Raw genomic sequence first — 19100 nt, forward strand, 5'->3', positions numbered from 1 at the left:
GGATTGCGACCCTATGGCTATTATTTGTTGCTTAAGAATATTGCTTGACTTGTGTAATATTAAATTGGTTGGTAAGAGAAAGGCTCAAGGCTGGAAAGTAGGTATATATATGTATATATTACTAGTAATTTTGAAGTAAGTGGTATGACTGTAATTGCTGATTTGAATGCATAAACAAGTTTGATACTTCATTTTACTGTAAAATTTAATACTTACTGAAATGCAGTCCATCCTCTGCATATATTTTTTAGATTAGCTAGGAGCAAGACTAGCAGCATGTGAGAATCGTTTTGGACATCGAGGATCACCGTGAAGGATTTTGTAGCTAGACACCTCGTAGTATAAGTAGTAAGTTCATATACTATAAATATGTTTACGACTTAAAACTTTTATTTAGTTAGTTTATGGATGTTAGTGAGAAGAGTACTCTCTTGAGATGTATATAGATATTAGAGCTTGCTGGATTGGTTATATATATTTGAGAGTTTATAGAAATCATGCTTATATATGAATAGTTTATGTGATAATGGATATCGAGGAAATTTAAGAAAAACTTTATTAAAATTTCGGGTCGTGACATGCATATGACTTAACAGCACAGAATTGCCTGTCCTGTTTGTAAAAGTACCCCCCTGCTGGGTCCGCATGAAACAATTGCAACATAAAGCAAGTTTTTGTATAATCAAAAAGATTTATGGAAGACGTATATGTTTCTTGAGGATGGTCTGTCTTCGGGTTTAATTTCCCAACAATAGGCTACTGTCATTGAGGTACATACAATTTGCTGATCTGACATGTAACGATCACAGTCGATCGTTAAAACACTTCAAAGAAAAGTCCCGGGAGTGTAGACGCAGCTTCTCAGGATTTTAGCCATTGAGCATAGAATCGAGTCATTAATAACTACATCATCTTGCTAAACATTACCGGAAATCAAAAATTTCCAACAGCTAGAGAGCATTGCAGTATTGTAACAACCATCAGGGTGTAAATTTCCTTATGCAAGAGGTTCTTCTTTCTTGATATGGAGGATTTACAAAGAGGCTGCTGGTGAGAGAATAAACGAGAGCATCGAATGGGCGCCAGAGATCTGCAAGCCAGGGGGAGCAACTGGAAACATATGCGTCCCTTTTCAGTTGACATGAGGGACCATTTGGGATATCGTTCATCTTCCAACAGTTGGTCGATGTGCTGTGGGGGCAATATTTGCATCCGACTAGCATCGTGGACAAACGTTGGTCCAAAGTACTGCAAAACAAAAGACAGAACATATGACAAGCACAGCAAATAAATTATTATTAAAACAATATCATATAAAGTGCCACGTCAAACAAGTAATGTCATATAGCTTTCTTGATGGGTTATGAACAACTCAGTTCCCTCGCAAACTATGTAGAGACACATTAAATATGAACTAAACTCTATGTCACGATCATTTCCCCCCAAACGGTCATGGAATGAAGCAAACTTGATAAGCGAAGAACTGGAAAAGCAATTGAGAAAGTCAACTTACAAGGCAAGAGAATAGAGAAGAATGCCACGGTTATAAGAATCACTGGGCCAAATCCCAGAAAGAATGTGCTCCCTATTGTCAGCAGTAGTTAAGTCCGAAGGTTGCACTATAGTATAAACGTAACATATATATTTACATCAAATTGTAAATATGAGGGCAGTAGAGCATACAAGAGAGAGGAGGAATGTAAGAATGTTTTATGACTCACCGTACTCCACAAATGAAAGTGTATCGTCCTTATCGTGCTTATGAGCAATATAGATAATAAAAATTAGACATCATATTTTATGCATCAACATGGATACAGAGCAATATATTTCCATGGTATAATATCTAGATCTTGGTTTCAGTATAAGACAAGATCATCTACCTTCAAGGCAGCTAACCACCTCCCCGATCAGAGGCCCTCTGCAGGTTTTTCCATCTCATTGACGTATACTCTGCCTGAGCTTGTTGCTGATGGGTGGAATGAGGTTGCGAGTTTGAAACTGAAGATTCAGGGTATTGGCCATTACCTGACTGTCTATGGGTCTCTAGCCAGGGGGATGTCGGGGCTGTATAAGATCAGTCTGGATGAGTCCAGACAATTGGCTTAATGCGGACGAATTGTGATAAGAAGGATGGAGCTAATGGAGATAGTAGCAGAAGTTCATATCAACAGTTTCGAATTTTGGAAGGTTGTAAAGGATGGGTTGGCATTGCCTCTCTTAGTAGACCTCTGCGAGAGGGCTACTTTTTCGTTCCCATCTTGTCTCATGCGACTTCCAACTGAGCTGGAGCTGTTTGATGTAAGTGACCTTAGTGGCTCTCATGAACAGAGTTCGGTTACTTGTTATCACATGATGATTTCTAGAAGCAGAAGTTTTCTCAGCGATTTTGGAGATGGGAAGGACATGCAAAAACGAGATATGGTAACCTCTATGACTTCCCCAACCCCAAATGATCTTTCCTGACACTTCCATGAGTCCTTTCCCTTTCCTTTGGACCACATAAATTCTGTATTAGCAGAATTTGCCGCCTTCTGTAGGTGAAGCTTTCCACTTTTGGCAAGATATTACAGCTACAAGTCCTCACAGAATGGAACCATAAGAGATGCTAATGAACCAATGTATCAAACTTACAGATTGGAAGAGAATTTCTTAATCAGGTTTCTGGTTTGCGGCACGAGTGCAATCCTCTTTCGACAGACTTCTCAACTGCTTTACATCAAGAAATGTCTAAGAATTCTACGGATTCCAAATGCCCAGGTCTTGGAATCTCAGTTATTTTTTCTCAGCCGCTCATTGCCAGCTTTGTAAGTTACGCAATTTTGATAGAAGCGGTAACTTTTCAAGTGCTCTGCACTCCGAAACGTCCAGAACCTCCATTGATTGCAATTCTCCAAGCCCTTCAACTTGACTTAGCTTCATGCAGCTGTCCAAATACAATAATTTTTCAACAATTTCAACTTTGAAAATTTTGGTAACTTTTCCATTGAATTGCAACTGATCAAGTAGAGATTTCTCAAGTCATGCAACCGGTCGAGGTCGAAGCTTTCTACGGTAGGAAGCATTCATCCCAGACAACCTCCTCCATTTCGACAAGTAAGGAAGCTTTTCCATTTGGCTCAATTCAATATGTAAATAACTTAAAAAGTCTAGCCTTTCAAGACCATCAAGGCGAGTTATCGGGCATAATGATGTATCCAATCTTTTGAGAGATGTTAAACCCCGCAGGCCTGGAATCACCGTTATCTTGCTGCTTTTGTACATACGTAACAGAAACAAGTTGTTCAAGTTTGAAGGATTTGGCAACCTCGTGAGTGAAGAACAGAACGAAATCTCCAGCTCATACGAGCTTGGTGGAAGCTTCAGGAGGCATTTTAGTTTCAAACACTTCCGAATGCGGAGCTCTCTGAGATGAGGTAGAGTGCCAACCTGTTCTGGCAAGGTGGTTATGCCCGTATTGGATAATTCCAACTTCTCCAACTTGGATAGATTCCAGATACCCGGAGGCACTTCCACAAGCTGGCGGCACCCCAGGAATATCAATTCCTTCAAGTTGATCAGGTTCTCTAGATTCGGAAAAATCCGGATCGACTCACCACCGAGCCTTAGACTGATTAAGCTAGAGGGCAGATTAGGCAGAGCCTCGAGCCTCTGGCACCCTCCTAAATCAAGAATCTTGAGTTGGTGGAGGCAAATAATACTTGTCGGAAGGCTGCTAATCTTTGTATCAGCTAACCGTAAGATCCTCATAGAGGATTTGCTTCCAATGTTAATTGGAATTTCTCCCTCCAAGTCTACACAACCACTGGCATTTAGCACTTGTAGATTCTCCAAATTTGCAAGAGTGCTGGGCAAGCAAGTCATACGACTATGATCAATCTTGAGCACAGTCAAGAGAGTTAAATTGCCTATGGAGTCGGGCAATCTCCTGATTTGTGTGCCTGACAAGCTCAGCTCAACCAATGAGGTCAGCTGCCCAATGGAGTCTGGAAGGGCTCCAAGTGACTGGCAGTTGTCCAACGAGAGCAGCTTCAGTTTCTTTAAGCATTTTAATGAGTCTGGAATTTGAGCAAGCAATTTGCAGTTGTTGGCGCTGAGGGTTTCCAGATTTCCAAGCTTGTCCGTATCTCTCAATACATGTAGTTCCCGTATAGAGGTTCCATCAACTAGAAGCTCAGTCAGTGCTTCCATAGAACCCAACCGAGGCAAATCCTTGAGGTTCGTGCAGTTCCTTATGTCTAAAGAGACGAGAGCACTGAGTTTCTCTATAGATGGATCTATGCTGGCCAAGTTGTGACATGATCTAAGAATCAGTCTCTCCAAAGCTGGAAATGCTGAGAAATCAGGAGTTTTTCTTAGTTGCAGGCAACCTTTAAGATCAAGAACTTTTAGCTTCCTGGCCACCTGCAGGAATGAAAAGGATTTTAACAAGGGGAAGGGAGAGAGAGAATATTCTCATCGAATAAACATTCAGCTTGAATCACAAGATAAAAATGGATGGACTTAAAGGAACTGTTGATACCTTCATCAAGCTCCAGCCAGCCCAATCCTCACTGACCATGCTCCTTGACAGGTCCAAAACAATTAGGTTCTTCAGATCTAAATTGGTTGGCGGCGTAGGATTGGAGTTGCAGAATCGCCAGCTTAGCCACTGCAGATCCGGTAGAAGACGCTCGAAATTTCCACAAAGACTTGCCTTTTCTAGCTGAAGGATCCTCAAATTTGTTAGATGCATGAACTGATCATCCTCAATGCAGTGATCTTCCAAGCGGAACTGATAACCTTCTAGACTGATGGCCTCAACTTTTGTCTTCCCCTGCTCCAAGAAAAGAAATGAAATTAGGTGCGCTATACTATCTAGATGATTCCATATTCTTGTGCCAAAGAAGATATTTAGCAATAACAAAGTTCTTAACTTGGATAAATGGATAAAAGTACAAACACACGCAGACACCTATATACATATATTATAGGCGGAAAATTTATTAAGCAGGTCTAATGCTCGTGAGCCTTTAGTTACCTCCCATGGCTGTCTCTCTAATACACGCATCGCCACTTCACTGTGCCACAATCTACTACGCAACCACGGCTCTTTGTAGTTTTCCTGTTCCACAATTTCCCTGCCAAGGTCTCTGAGTTGGTCGTGCATCCATAGCTTACCATCACCTGTGATTCTTATCAGTGACTTCAAGAGAAGGATCTCAATTTCAACTTCTGGGAAAAAATCACGATCATCCCACATGGGCTTTACTATTCTAGCATCTGTTCCAATGAAGAAACATGCAATATCGAGAAATATCTCCTGCTGCTCATGATCCAAGCCATCATAACTTATCCTCAACGTATCTCGGACCATCATATGGGGCTTCTTCTTCAACTGCTTGAGTGTACCTTGCCATATCTCTTTGCGCCCACTGCTTGTAGATAAAGAAGAGCCTATTACCTCAAGAGCCAGAGGGAGCCTTCCGGTTGTCCTCACGATATCCCAGGACAAGCCATATAAGTCAGGTGTCGGCAAGCCTTTTATAAATGCATGCCTGCAGAAGAGTTCAAAAGCTTGATCTGCACTCAGTAGCGTGAGTTCATAAATATCACTTACTTGAAATAGATCTAGAACTTTCTTTTCTCGGGTTGTAATAATGATCCTGCTTCCTGGACCAAACCAAGCAAGATCCCCAGCTAGAGCCTTGAGTTGGTCGACTCGATCGACGTCATCCAAAAGAATGATCGCTTTCTTGTGACGGAGCCTGTACTTGAGTTGCTTGGTTCCTTCATCCGTATTCGCAAAATCGTCGCGCTCACAATTTAAGATGTCAGCGACTAGCTTGCTTTGCAAGTACTCAAGACCTTTATGTTGTGAGGATGTTTCTCGAATGTCATTAAGGAAGCAAGAAGATTCAAATTGATCCAACAGTTGGTTGTAGACAACTTTTGCAAGAGTTGTTTTCCCAATTCCGCCCATGCCCCATATTCCAACAATTTGAACACCTGTTTCATCAACCTCCAGCAATGTCATCTTGATAGCTTCGACATGGTGATCGATTCCAACCAAGATGTCATTGACATCCAGATAAGCCTTCTTCAAACTGATGAGAACCCTTGCAAGCACCTTTTTAATGAATTCTCCATGTCTCCTGAAAGGTATGATTAATTCGTGAACCAAAGTTAGTATACAAATTCATTTAAAAGCAGAAATCTCATAAACTATTTTAATCTATGACAGCTGTAAAACTAATTAGAAAAACAGAGGTGAAATTAAAACAAGAGAAGGGTGTTACCCATTTGCCTCTTTCTTGAGTTCCAACCCTTTCAGTTTCACAACCTTTTGGAGAGCATCCCTCCACTCCTGAACAGTCTTGAAGTTGTACTTTTCCTCTTGCCGGGCAAAGGCTTCAGTATAACTCCCAGTTTGGTGCTGAACTTCATTTGGCGTAACGTCTAAGAAAATGGGCAGGATCATGTGCTTCGTCTCATCCTTGTGCTTCACCATCTCCGCCACCTCCTTGAGACACCACTTACTCGAAGCGTAGCCCTTTGAGAAGATGGGTATGGAGATTTTTGACTGCTTGATTGCCCTCATGAGCTCAGGCCCGATCTCTTCTCCGACACGGAGCTCTTCATCATCCCTGAAGGTTTGTACTCCTGCATCTTTCAGACGATGATATAAGTTGTCAGTGAACTCTTCCCGACTGTCCGGCCCCCTGAAGCTCAAAAACACTTCATACTCATGTCCAGCTTCAGTATTGACCTGAAAAGTGTGTGATGAATTAGTAGATATTCCATGCCGCCTCCCGGGGCTTATGGTGATATATATGAGTACTAATCCACTGAATGGCCGTTCCGATGCATTTACCTTCTCCTGTTTTACGCGGCTTTCAAGGTTCGGAGGAGATATCATATGAGAACGTGATTCTACATAAAGTTGGAGAACACAAAAAATTTTATAGAAACTTACGCGTTAAAAAAAAGCAAAAAATTGAAGAGTTCGGCTTCACATTCAATGGAAGAGACACCAAAATAAACTCTAGTGTGAGTAAAATTGAAGAACTTACGGTAGTAATATTTTTTTTGGAATTTGATCGGGCATGTAGTACTCCTGCTATTAATAACATATCATACGAAATATAATATTATAAATAATGCATCCTATCTATCTCTATCTATAAAACTAGGATTTGATTTGCTTTTTCTCAGTGTGAACCTGGAAGTCCAATTGAGTACCGACTAATACAATCGAGCCGGGTTAGATAAAAGCTCTCCCAGCCTGGATTTGTTTTTTCTAGAATACAAATATATAACACAATATATATATGAAAAATAATATCAGAATTATTTTTTGAGAAGCAAATATCATCGTACATGATTTGTTTATTAAGATCTTATTATAAAATATATTTATTTTAAGAAAAAGTTCAAAAAATCAGAAAATAATGACATTTCTTATAAATCTATATCTATAAGTTTTGAAAAACTAAATGTCCATTTAAAAAAGAAAAGCTTAAAAACCAAGATTTTTACCGCCAGTCCTACAAATCTACACTAATATTCCTAAAACTTTTAAAATTATTTTTCTAGAATAAACTTAAAAAACTGAGAAAATAACAATCATTCTCATAAATCTATATTTATATAATTAAAAAGTTTAAAAATTAAAACATTTGATTTTAGAAAAATCTCAAGAAATTGTGAAAATTTCATTCGTCAATCCGAGCATTCAGAGACAATCTACACGAAATATTTTTACTTTTAAAATTTTAAAAATTGAGAAAATAACTAATACCACAAAAATATATATTTTATGAAAATTAAAAAAATTACATATAAAAAAGCTTAGAAAACTAAAAAATAACAACCAATCTCACAAATCTATATTTATATGCTTTAAAAAATTAAAAATTAAAATCTTTGTTTTTGAGAAAAGCCAAAAAATCGAGAAAAGAACAAATGGTCTATCAAATTTATTATAGTATTTTTAAGCATTTAAAATATAAAAATAAAACATTCATTTTTAAGGAAAGCTGAAAAAATCGAGAGAATAATGACTGATGAACAAATTTATTTATAATTTTTTAAAATTAAAATTTTCTGTAAAAATCTCAAAAACTGAGAAAAATCTATTCAGTAACCTAGTATTCTAAGGCCGGGCTCCATTTTATGTTGTACTAGTCTTGGAACCAGTGTAGTTCACCGGATAGAGCGTGATCCAACATAAAATTAGAGAATTTAAAAATTCTACAAAGTTTATGTGTGAAAAAAAAGTAAAAATTGAAAAACTCATCTTCACATCTAATGGTAGACATACTAAAATAAACTTCCATGTGTGCAAAAAATTGAAGGAACACGCATTTAAAGGTAGTAATATCAGATTAATTACAATTTATTTTTGGTATTTTCACTAATTGTAATGTGCCATACGAAATATTATAAAAATAATATATCACATCTATATATATATATATATATTATGGCATGATTTGCTTTTTGGAAAGCAAATATATAACACATCATGTATTTATGAAAATCTGGTATAATTTAATTTTGGAAAAGTAAATATCATCTTACCTCATTTGTTTTACTTGGATCTTTTCATAAAATATTTTTACTTTTAAAAAGTTCAAAAAATAGAGAAACTAGAGATCACTCCAATAAATCTATATCTATTTGTTTTGCAAATTCAAAAGAATTTGTTTCCTAAAAAATCTCAAAATATGATGTCCATCCCACGAATCTATATTAATATGATTCAAAGAATTAAAAAAAATTAAAATTAGAAATTTCATTTTCTAGAAAAACTTAAAAACCTGATAGAGTAACAACCATCCACAAATCTAATTTATATATTTTTAAAAATTAAAAATTAAAATGTTCTTTTTTAAGAAAGCTCAAAAAGTAGAGAAAATAATGATCGATCCCACAAATTTTATACATGCTAAGAAATATAAAAATTATTTATAAAAAAGCTCAAAAAATTGAAAAAAAATTAAGCAATCTGGCCGTTTTAAGGCTAGCTATATTAAAATTTTTATTTTGAAAAGAATAGGAAAAATTACCAGCACCACAAATCTATATCAATGTGTTATAAAAAACTAAAAATTTGTTTCCTAGAGAAAAGCCCAAAATCGAAAAAATAATGATGGCCCCCATGAATCTGTATTGATATGTTTTAAAAAAGTTAAATTTAATTTAAAAGCTCCTTTTTCTAGAAAAAAAACTCAAAAATTGAGAAAATAATAACTTGTCCCACACATTTATATTTGAATTGTTTTAAAATATTTTTAAAAAAATAAAATTTGAAAACTCCTTTTCATGGAAGATTCCACAGGAGTGGTCATACCTATATCCGGCTAACTAGTCTTCGGATCGAACACCCTACTGACCTATATGTGACCGCAGACGAGGCCATTGGGGGGGAGTGACCTCTACGGCAATTTCCTCTAGGGTCCAAGTAGCTGGGACCTAGCCAGCTTGACCCCCAGGCCACAGCCAGATCTGTCATGGCTTGTGGGTTAATCCCACGACCTCGTGTGCGGCCAGGGTGCCTGGAACGAGCCACATAGGTGCTACTAAAAAGTTTGGTTATGGATCGGGGCGTTTTTTGAAGAATCAAACAAGTTCTGATACTTGAAAATATAAGAATTAATCTCCAGTGTCGACAACCAAACGGTGACAGAAGACAAGCAGTAAGATAGCAAGAATCACAGTGTATGCAGCATAAGATTGAAAACAAAACACACTATATCAGAATAGATGACCAGATATACATATACATACATGGATTCGCATCGTACTATGAATCTTGCTCTGTTCGTCACTTCTTTAAGATACGCCTACTTACCAAAACCAGGATAAGTGCGACTGCCAAAAGAACAAGCAGATCTAGCCCACGAAGCATAACTGAAGCCATTAGCGGCTTACTTCCCTTCGCCTCTCAAGCTGCTATAGCTATAGCATCAAGGGTTACTTCCCTTTGCCTGCCCATATATGACTCTTAATGGACGCAAGCTAAGACAGCAATTCGGTATAATTTGAGAAGGCACGTGGCCCGAAAAAAGTAAAACGCACGGGGCTCAAAAAGTAAAAAGGACCAGGCATTAGTCAATAAAATTAAGTGAATAAAAAAACAACTATGACAAAAATTAATAGGACAACAAGGGATTAGGTAGGGAACTGCCCGTCCAGTTTTAGCCACCGAAAGTTTGGCGTGATTCTAGAAGTACCCCCCGGCTGGGTCCGCATGAAACATTTGCAACATAAAGCAAGTTTTTGCAGAATGAAAAAGATTTATGGAAGACGTATATGTTTCTTGAGGGGGGTCTGTCTTCGGATTTAATTTCCCGACAATAGGCTAGTGTCATTGAGGTACTTACAATTTGCTGATCTGACCTGTAACAATCACAGTTGATCGTCGAAACACTTCAAAGAAAAGCCCCAGGAGTGTAGACGCAGCTTCTCGGGATTTTTTCAATTATAAAAGAGGCCTATGGGCCTAGTGCATTGAAATAGAAATCATAAATATCTAATAAAGGAGTACGAATAGTTCCATTGGATATCGATCATGGAACTTCTTAATCAACGGGAGAGAAGTGCGTCAGTGCGCTATACCATCTTTTGATGCTTCTCGGGGATTTTAGCCATTGAGCATTGAATCGAGTCATTAATAACTATATCATCTTGCTAAACATTGCCGGAAATAAAAAATTTCCAACGGCTAGAGAGCATTGCAGTACTGTAACAACCATCAGGGGGTAAATTTCTTTATGCAAGAGGTTCTTCTTTCTTGATATGGAGGATTTACAAAGAGGTTGCGGGTGAGAATAAACGAGAGCATCGAATAGGCACCAGAGATCTGCAAGATGCGTCCCTTTTCACTTGACACGAGGGACCATTTGGGATATCGTTTCATCTTCCAACAGTTGGTCGATGTACTGCAGGGGCAAAATTTACATCCGACTTGCATCGTGGATGAACGTCGGTCCAACGTACTGCAAAACAAAAGACAGAACATATGACAAGCACAACAACGAAATTATTAGTAAAACAATATCATATAACATGCCACGTCAAACAAGTAATATCATATTACTTTCTTGATGGGTTATGAACTACTCAGCTCCCTTGGAAACGATGTAGAGACGCATTAAATATGTAGCAAACTCTATGTCACGATCATTTACCCCCAAACGGTCATGGAATGAAGCAAATTTGATAAGCGAAGAACTGGAAAAGCAATTGAGTAAGGCAACTTACAAAGGTAAGAGGATAGAGAAGAATGCCACAGTTATAAGAATCAATGGGCCAAATCCCAGAAAGAATGTGCTCCCCATGGTCAGCAGTAGTTAAGTCCGAAGGGTGCACTATAGTATACGTGACATATATATTTACATCAAATTGGATTGATGATAGTTTTGCTACTGTTATTCATGATTGGAGGAGAAGTGAGATCATGCGAAAATATATGGTAAAACTCGTCATGCGAAAGTATAAAAATGGTAATGCACCATCAGTGACAAGGGGGATCTTAATACATGTAAGAAAGAAATTTTAAAGAAAATAAAAACATGTGGTGCTTTTTAAGGAAAACAACAATTGACTGCCTTTTTATTTTATAAATTGAAAAAATAATATTATTTAGAATAATAATAATTTTTATCTAGAAAAAAGATTTCATAAATTTAAAAATAAAATAAAGTAATTATATATAATACAAACTAAAATTACAAAAGAAATTAAATAAATTTACAAGAAATAATAATAATGTTGATTATAAAATTATAATTGAACTATTTAAAAGCATTCATACAATTCTATTGAAAATTGATCGTTGAGAATTTTTATTTTCAATAATTATAATAATACGAATAAGTAAATTAATATATTAAACTGTGACAATTATTATTAATACAAAATAAATCCGTGTAACACACGGGATTGAACCCTAGTTATTTTTTACTCCGTACTGCGGATCATGCTCTAGTTATTTTGTTGAAAAAAATGGTATATTTTGGCAAGTTTAGCATATATGGTCGCGACAATTCTGGAAAGCAACTTGATATGTGGAAAATTTATAAAATTTACTCGACGTGTTCAATTCTCTTTTGTCCATGGACAAAGTAGACCAGTCAAACTTATATTCATTTTAAAAAACAGGGGGGTGACAGACGAAACAATGACTAAATCCGCTTAACTGAGCAAGCCTATCTACGTGATGAAAATTAGAAAGAAGAGTTTCATAACATCAGAGCTCGGGTCGTCTCTAATGTGGGGCTCACAACCGCATCCCAAACGTACCGATTGAGCTCACTAGCCTAACTTTGATGCAATAATTTGAATGCAAATAAACTTGACTATTAATTTCAATATTTATCCCACCAAAAAAAAATTGACTTAATTAAGTAAGCACTTATTTCAGTTAGCACATAAAAATTCAACAATTAATTTTCAAAACTTACTATTAAATTGAAACAAACACGTGCTTCCTCTTTCCAATAAATATTAGTATACGTAATTGAGAATCGCTCTACTTGGCTAAATTTGACTACGATCCTATTAAGGAAGGAAGCTAGTAAGTCACATGAGTCACCAACTTGGAAATCAAGACATTGGGATTCAATCTTTATAAGTGAGACCATTTATAATTCTTTATTTTACTTTTTTTTTATTCTGGTATAAATTCATGTACACGAAAGGAAAAAAGAAAAGAAAAGAAAGGGAAATACTCATATTTTATGATAATGTATTAGTAGCCAAGGGAGAAGTAATTAATCTTTTGAAGTGGCCTCTTTCGAGCTCTAACTTTGTTTTTGAATAGCCCGGTGCTGTTCCGGGCAATGTCCATCCACTGGCAAACCAAATCATATTCATATGATTAATCGCTAAAAAAATACAAATTTTTCACATTTTATCAATTTCACTTCTCCAAGTGAATAATCACAACCTAAACTAGTCGAATCATAACACGGATTCAATAATATCGTAATAATATTGTCGAGACCTCCAGAACTCAAATTATCAATGTGCCTCTTCCCAGCTCCCAATCGCAGTGGCAGCTTCACACTGGCAATCTCTGCTATAAGTAATCCTCTATTGCTGGGCTTACGACTGGTTCAGTGCGCCACATCTCATCAATTTTCATCAATCTCAGTCCACATCTTAAAACCTCACTAACTCATTCACGAATATCGTAATCGATCGTAGAAAAATACATGCATAATTAGAAACATTGACCTGGCCCATGACAATACAATTATAATAAACTGGTTATAATCACGACAAAAATACTAGGTTAGGAATAGCTTATTCACATTGATAATAAGCCCTCAAATCCTAAAACATCGAACAACAATTGATTTCTATTTTTTTTCCTTTTTTTTTCACTCAAATCACCCCAGTTCCTCGCCATTCTTGACCTCTCTCTATATTTTGAAATCTGAATGGAAGGATGAATAGAGAAGACAACACATAAAGGAAGCATTAAAGAAGGCGGTGACAGTCGAGGAAAACTAGTGGCCCGCGTGGACTAGAGAAACATCATAATTATGCGAGTAAGCCTCGGGAAGAAAGGACACATGGAAAGTTGATTTCTTAATCTTATCTTTATAATTAAATAATCAAATAAAAATTATAATGATCATTCAGTAAACAAATGCAGTGAAGATAGGAAAAATGGGAAAGCGCATGTGAATAAGCGCGTGAAAAATTTGGGACGGTACATCCTGACTGTCTATGGGTCTCTACAATATGTATTATTGGATTTACTCGTTAATTAATATAATCTTTCTGGAATACCGACTCCGACGACTATTCAAATCCTCTATTTACTTCCTAAATTCAAAATCAGCGCAGACCCTTTTGGATTTTCCACCATATCCAAACTTGCCCTCCGAAGATTAATATCAGAATCTCGGATTTATATTACCTCAATAAATGCACAAAGCAAAGCACAGTCAACCGGAGAAACAGAGCATTCCTTCCCCGCCAAGAAAATCCCCTAAATTCCCGTCTAGCAGAACTAATGAAGCTTCGTGTATGGCGGACAGCTACAGCTTCGATCAATCATTGGGAGTGGATCCAATTCTGAATTCTAGACTTTGCGGAAATTTTGGGCAGAGAGTGGTGAATCGCATGAAATGGGTGCAAAAGGGCACAGGCTTTTCTTTTCTTCCTCCCGAGTTTCTGCTTTTCTCCGGTTTGTCAGAAAAGCGGAGGGCCAAGCGGGGACAGACAGGTGCCTGAGTTTCGTGTTGGTGCACAATGATTAGGCAGAGCAACATGCGGTGCATGTGGGAATAGATTAAGATTAAGATTAAACATCACTTTATTTATTTATTTATTTATTATGCCCCTTTTGATTGAATTTAGAACATACCAAAGAGAAAGAGAGTGATCCATCCATCCATCCACGTCTTTTTGGAAGTTTCGTAGAATAAATAACCTTCCTTTTTTTCTTATAGGCAGCACCGCGGCCCCATCTAATAATACTCGAAAGGGCCTTCTTACATCCATGAGAGGCCATATCCAATAATTACACAAATTGGGCCGACCCAGCTGAGTCAGTGCGTCACCCAGCTGAGGCAAATATTTGAGTTTCGTGCAGCCCCTTATGCCTAAAGAGACTAGAGCGCAAAGTTGCTCTACTGATGGATCAACCGAGACCAAGTTGCGACAAGATCGAAGAATCAGTCTCCTCTAAAGCTGGAAATGCTGAGAAACCGGGTGTTCCTGTTAGATGCGCGCATTCTGTAAGATCAAGAACTTTTAGCTTCGCGGCTACCTGCAGGAACGAAAATGATTTAACAGATGGGGAAGAAAGAGAGATAATATTCTCATCAGATGATCATTCAGTTTGAATCGCATGACCGAAACAGAACCGGGCAAAACACAACTGTCGATACCTTCATCAACCTCCAGCCAGCCCAATCCTCAATGACCATGCTCCTCGATAGATCAAGGACAATTAGGTTCTTCAGATTTAGATTGGTCGGCAGCATAGGACTGATGTTGCAGAGGTGCCAACTCAGCCCCCGCAGGTTCGGGAGAATGCCCTCAAAATTTCCACTGAGACTAGCTTTATCTAACAGAAGGATCCTCAAGATCGGTGGATTCTTAAACTGATCATCCTTAAAGCAGAGATTTTCTGAGCGGAACTGATATCCTTCTAGACTGATGGCTTCAACTTTTGTCATCCCCTGCTCCAAGAAAGGAAAAGAAATTAATAGCTCTATGCTAGACAAACCTGTGATTTTGATTAGTGACTTCGAGAGAAGGATCTCGATTCCAACATATGGGGAAAACACCCGATCATCCCACATGGGGATTGCAATTCTAGCATCTTTTCCAATGAAGAAACATGCAACATTGAGAAATATCTTCCGCTCCTCACGATCCAAGCCATCATAACTTATCCTCAACGTATCTGTTACGACTCCAAATTTCGGCGAAGTTTTCCCTAAGTTTCATCGATATCCATTATCACATAAATTATTCCTATAAAACCTACTTTCCAGAACTCCAAAAATATATAACAAATCCAGCAATATCTAATTTGTATATGTACTTCTCAAAGAGAGTAATTTTTCTCAACCACATCACTAAACCAACTAAATAAAAGTTTTAGGTCGTAACATATTTAAATATATTCTATACAAAAAGAATATTTATCAAATAACTAAGGTCTCTATCTAATTCTCCGAACCGATCCCTGATTTCCAAAAAAAAATCTCTTGTGCTGCTAGTCTAGCTCCTAGCTCATCTAAAAAATATATGCAGGATGTGAGCTGCATCCCAGTGAACACAAAATTTCAAAGTGAAATAAACTATTATTAACTAAAAATATAATTTTAAATGAACAGAGATACTATTAGCATACCCAAGTCTATCATTTAATTCCCTAACACATCATGATATACATTATACGCAAATAATTACTAAATTGATTCTTAAACAATCAATCATCTTTATACCCATATAATAATAGTCGAATTTAACCATTAATTCAGCACCACTTAATATTTATACTCTAGCAACAACATGGCTTTCACAAAATATCTTCAGACAACATCAACAATCATCACATCTATAGTAATCGGATCAGACAAATAATATACATCACAACCAATCAATATAGCCATAGAGTTGCATTTCCTTGCAACAGAGTTGTGATGGTACCATGACCCAGCACATCTCAAATAATTTATACACATATCATCATCATCATATCTCATAAGCGAAGGCTGTCCATTATCCTTCGGCAGTAGGAGTCTAGACGTCTATTTTATATTCCGTCGGATCAGTGGTCTAGGCGTCCCTTTTTGTATCCCGCGGGATCAACAGTCTAGGCGTCACTTTTTTTATTTCGTCGGATTAGCGGCCTAGGCGTCTCTCTTTATATACTGCGGGATCAATGGTCTCATAGCTATAAACAATAATAACACAAGCATACTCAATTGCAACCATGTCATCTCACCTCATATATCCATATCGAATTTTTATTCTCAAATTATCACAATATCTCCTTAAATAATACTCCGTAAAATTTGTATTCATATAATATATGTGCGTGTATATATATATATATATATATCATTTCATAAATGAATAAAGTACTTACCGACAATTCCGAAAAGTATAGTTCATTGGCTCGTGCCTTTAAAATCCAAATATTCAGTCTCCTCGATCCCTATCCATTACAATCATAAAATATCTCTTAATATGCAAAATAATATATTAATATACATGTTATTTCTGTCAAACTACTGTTCCCACTTTTCATAAAGCAAAGGAATACTTTAATGAACAAGTCATCCATTAATCTACTAATGAGAACATTAAAAATAAAACTTCCTCTACCCCATGATCAAACTTTCACCCGAATAATCGGAATCAATAGAAATTGTCAAGTATAAATTCAGCATGTAAATTCGAATCCTTTGTCAGAACTCCAAAAACTCAATCAAATTCTTCTAATCAGATTCCTTCAGCTCAAGACAAGACCGAATTCAATCTAACAAGAGAAACTCTAGCTTCACTAAACTCATTAGACACCCGTGCTTAAATGATGAAAAACCCACTTACTTCAACCAACTAACCCAAATCATATAAGGAAGAATACAACTAAATATATAAACTCAACTCTTCATCAAAATTATACAACTATTGTCTCCTCATTTCTTCTCCTCTTGCTCAAGAGACATGCAAAATAAAGAAAGAGAAACAAAAGAATCGAGGCAAATACAAATATGAGAACAATGGAACGAGTTTAAGATAAACTTAATAAAAGTGAGTTCCAAGATCCTCAAATCAACTATGACCTGATTCAAATGTCCTTTAATTCAACTCTGGAATACCCAAAATGACATGAAAAGCTGGGGAGAATGACCTTAAAGCATATAGGAACGAAGACAACTTACCATATGCCATGAAGGTGACAGAAACGAGCCTCTATAAGCCTCACTCATGACTGGACAACATGCAATGTTATTTAGATCGATCTTATAGAGACCCAAATATAAGTAATCAGGCATCCAAAAGTATCTATAATTTATTATAGTCTATACTCCAAATCGAAATCAACCAAACAGAGGATCAATCAACTAAACAAGCACCCAAAACTCAATCTGAGACTAAGCAAATATCATCCTTCCTCTACTAGTCAATTCAGCCACATATTCAGGCATCAATACAAGTCATCAAGATCGGGTTCAAACATCCCAAATCAAACAAAAATTACCAGGCAATTCGTCCACAACATGAACCCATCTCCAAATCACCAAACTAAGCTAAGCATACTCGAATTGATCAAAAATCTTCATCCTATCCAGCCCACATTGTAAGCTCGACTTAAATTCAAAAAAAAAATCATGTTAAAGTACTTTAAATCGCTTGAAAAATCGGATACAACTCAGCCACATCCCAAACTTAGCCTTAAGCCATCAAAACCATCCTAAATTGAGTACGAAAAGACCATTTAACTTATCTCACATCCTAAGCACGTCTCCTATTGTCGTAGACAAACAAAATCTCCTTAAACCGGTCAAGGAATCACCACACAGCTCAGCCACATACTTAAATGCAGCAGTGAGTAATCGAAATTAAGCAAAACCTCCCTAATCCGATCCAAGAACTATCCTGCAACTCAGCTATTTTTTCCCCACACGACTTCCTATCATCAAAACCAGTCAAATTCTTCATAAATCGAACAAAGAGTAGGCATGTAACTCAGTCCATAAATCGAATCCGAATTCTAGCAATCAAAATCAAGTACATGAAGAAGCTGAATTAGCTACATGCCCGACACATGCAGCCTATTTGAGTGAAATCAATCTGTCTACATGATTCCAGGTTTACTCTGACTATAGGCTTAATGCAGACGAATTGTGATAAGAAGGATGGAGCGAATTATGGGGATAGTAGCAGAAGTTCGTATCCTAACAGTGAAGTATTCGAAATTTGGAAGGATGGGTTGGCAGTGACTCTCTTAGTAGACCTCTGCGAGAGGGCTACTTTTTTGCACCCATCTTGTCTCATGCGAGGTGTTCCTCGCATAATCCGGGGAGATCATGATTGGCTGGGGCCGCCTTATCTCAATCAGCACTGTGGCTTTCCTCGGTTTTCGATCTGTCGAAATGCTGGGCCCAACTGCAACTGCAATCTTTGATGATTGGATCGGGAGTTCTCGGTTCAGGATTCTTCACAAGAGACATATCGGAAGGACATTTGCATAAAAAAGGCTTGATTTTTGGACCTTTTTGGTTTATCTTTCAGCAATAGATGATAATCGGTATTATGGCTAACTAGTCACTTGAAAAGAAAGGAGTGGTAGGCACAGTGAAGCAGGTGCTCCTACCTTACCTGTAGTCGCGACCGTATATGCTGAAGTAAAGCCAAGCTCGTTGTTTTGCATATTCTTTCCCCGTGCATCATTCAGTGGTTAGATTCACTTTTATGATTATTCATGAGAATCAGTTCACGCTAATACTAACTGAATCTGAGCCCTTCCTATATGGTAGAAACTGAAGCATGTCTACCCAGAAATTATCTATCTTGGTGCCTCGAAACTAACTAATGCCGCAGAATAGAACCATGACCTTTGGTCTTGTTTGAAT

The 19100-nt window shown here is 37.2% G+C and overlaps 2 protein-coding genes across 7 annotated transcripts; both read right to left on the reverse strand.

The window, feature by feature from the left end:
* Positions 1–848: 848 nt before the first annotated feature.
* LOC116195197 (TMV resistance protein N-like) lies at positions 849–9993 on the reverse strand. 6 transcript variants are annotated; one of them, XM_031524192.1, is made up of 7 exons: positions 9836–9993; positions 6279–6748; positions 5021–6134; positions 4523–4816; positions 1884–4404; positions 1514–1585; positions 849–1248 (listed from the first exon to the last, which is right to left on the reverse strand). In XM_031524192.1, the coding sequence occupies exons 1-5, from the start codon at positions 9902–9904 to the stop codon at positions 3022–3024; spliced, it is 3330 nt and encodes a 1109-aa protein (XP_031380052.1). In that variant the 5' UTR covers positions 9905–9993; the 3' UTR covers positions 849–1248; positions 1514–1585; positions 1884–3021. The 6 variants fall into 6 exon arrangements, with proteins under 6 accessions (XP_031380052.1, XP_031380053.1, XP_031380051.1 ...); XM_031524193.1 differs by lacking the exon at positions 1514–1585; XM_031524191.1 differs by having other exon boundaries at positions 849–1585.
* A 3897-nt stretch (positions 9994–13890) lies between these two features.
* Positions 13891–15340, reverse strand: LOC116195198. Its single transcript, XM_031524196.1, has 2 exons — positions 14892–15340; positions 13891–14770 (listed from the first exon to the last, which is right to left on the reverse strand). Exons 1-2 carry the CDS (start codon positions 15306–15308, stop codon positions 14642–14644), a joined length of 546 nt encoding a protein of 181 aa, XP_031380056.1. The 5' UTR covers positions 15309–15340; the 3' UTR covers positions 13891–14641.
* Between the last annotated feature and the right edge of the window lie 3760 nt (positions 15341–19100).

The sequence above is a fragment of the Punica granatum genome, chromosome 2 (genome assembly GCF_007655135.1).
Source record: "Punica granatum isolate Tunisia-2019 chromosome 2, ASM765513v2, whole genome shotgun sequence".
NCBI classification, from domain to species: Eukaryota; Viridiplantae; Streptophyta; class Magnoliopsida; order Myrtales; family Lythraceae; genus Punica; species Punica granatum.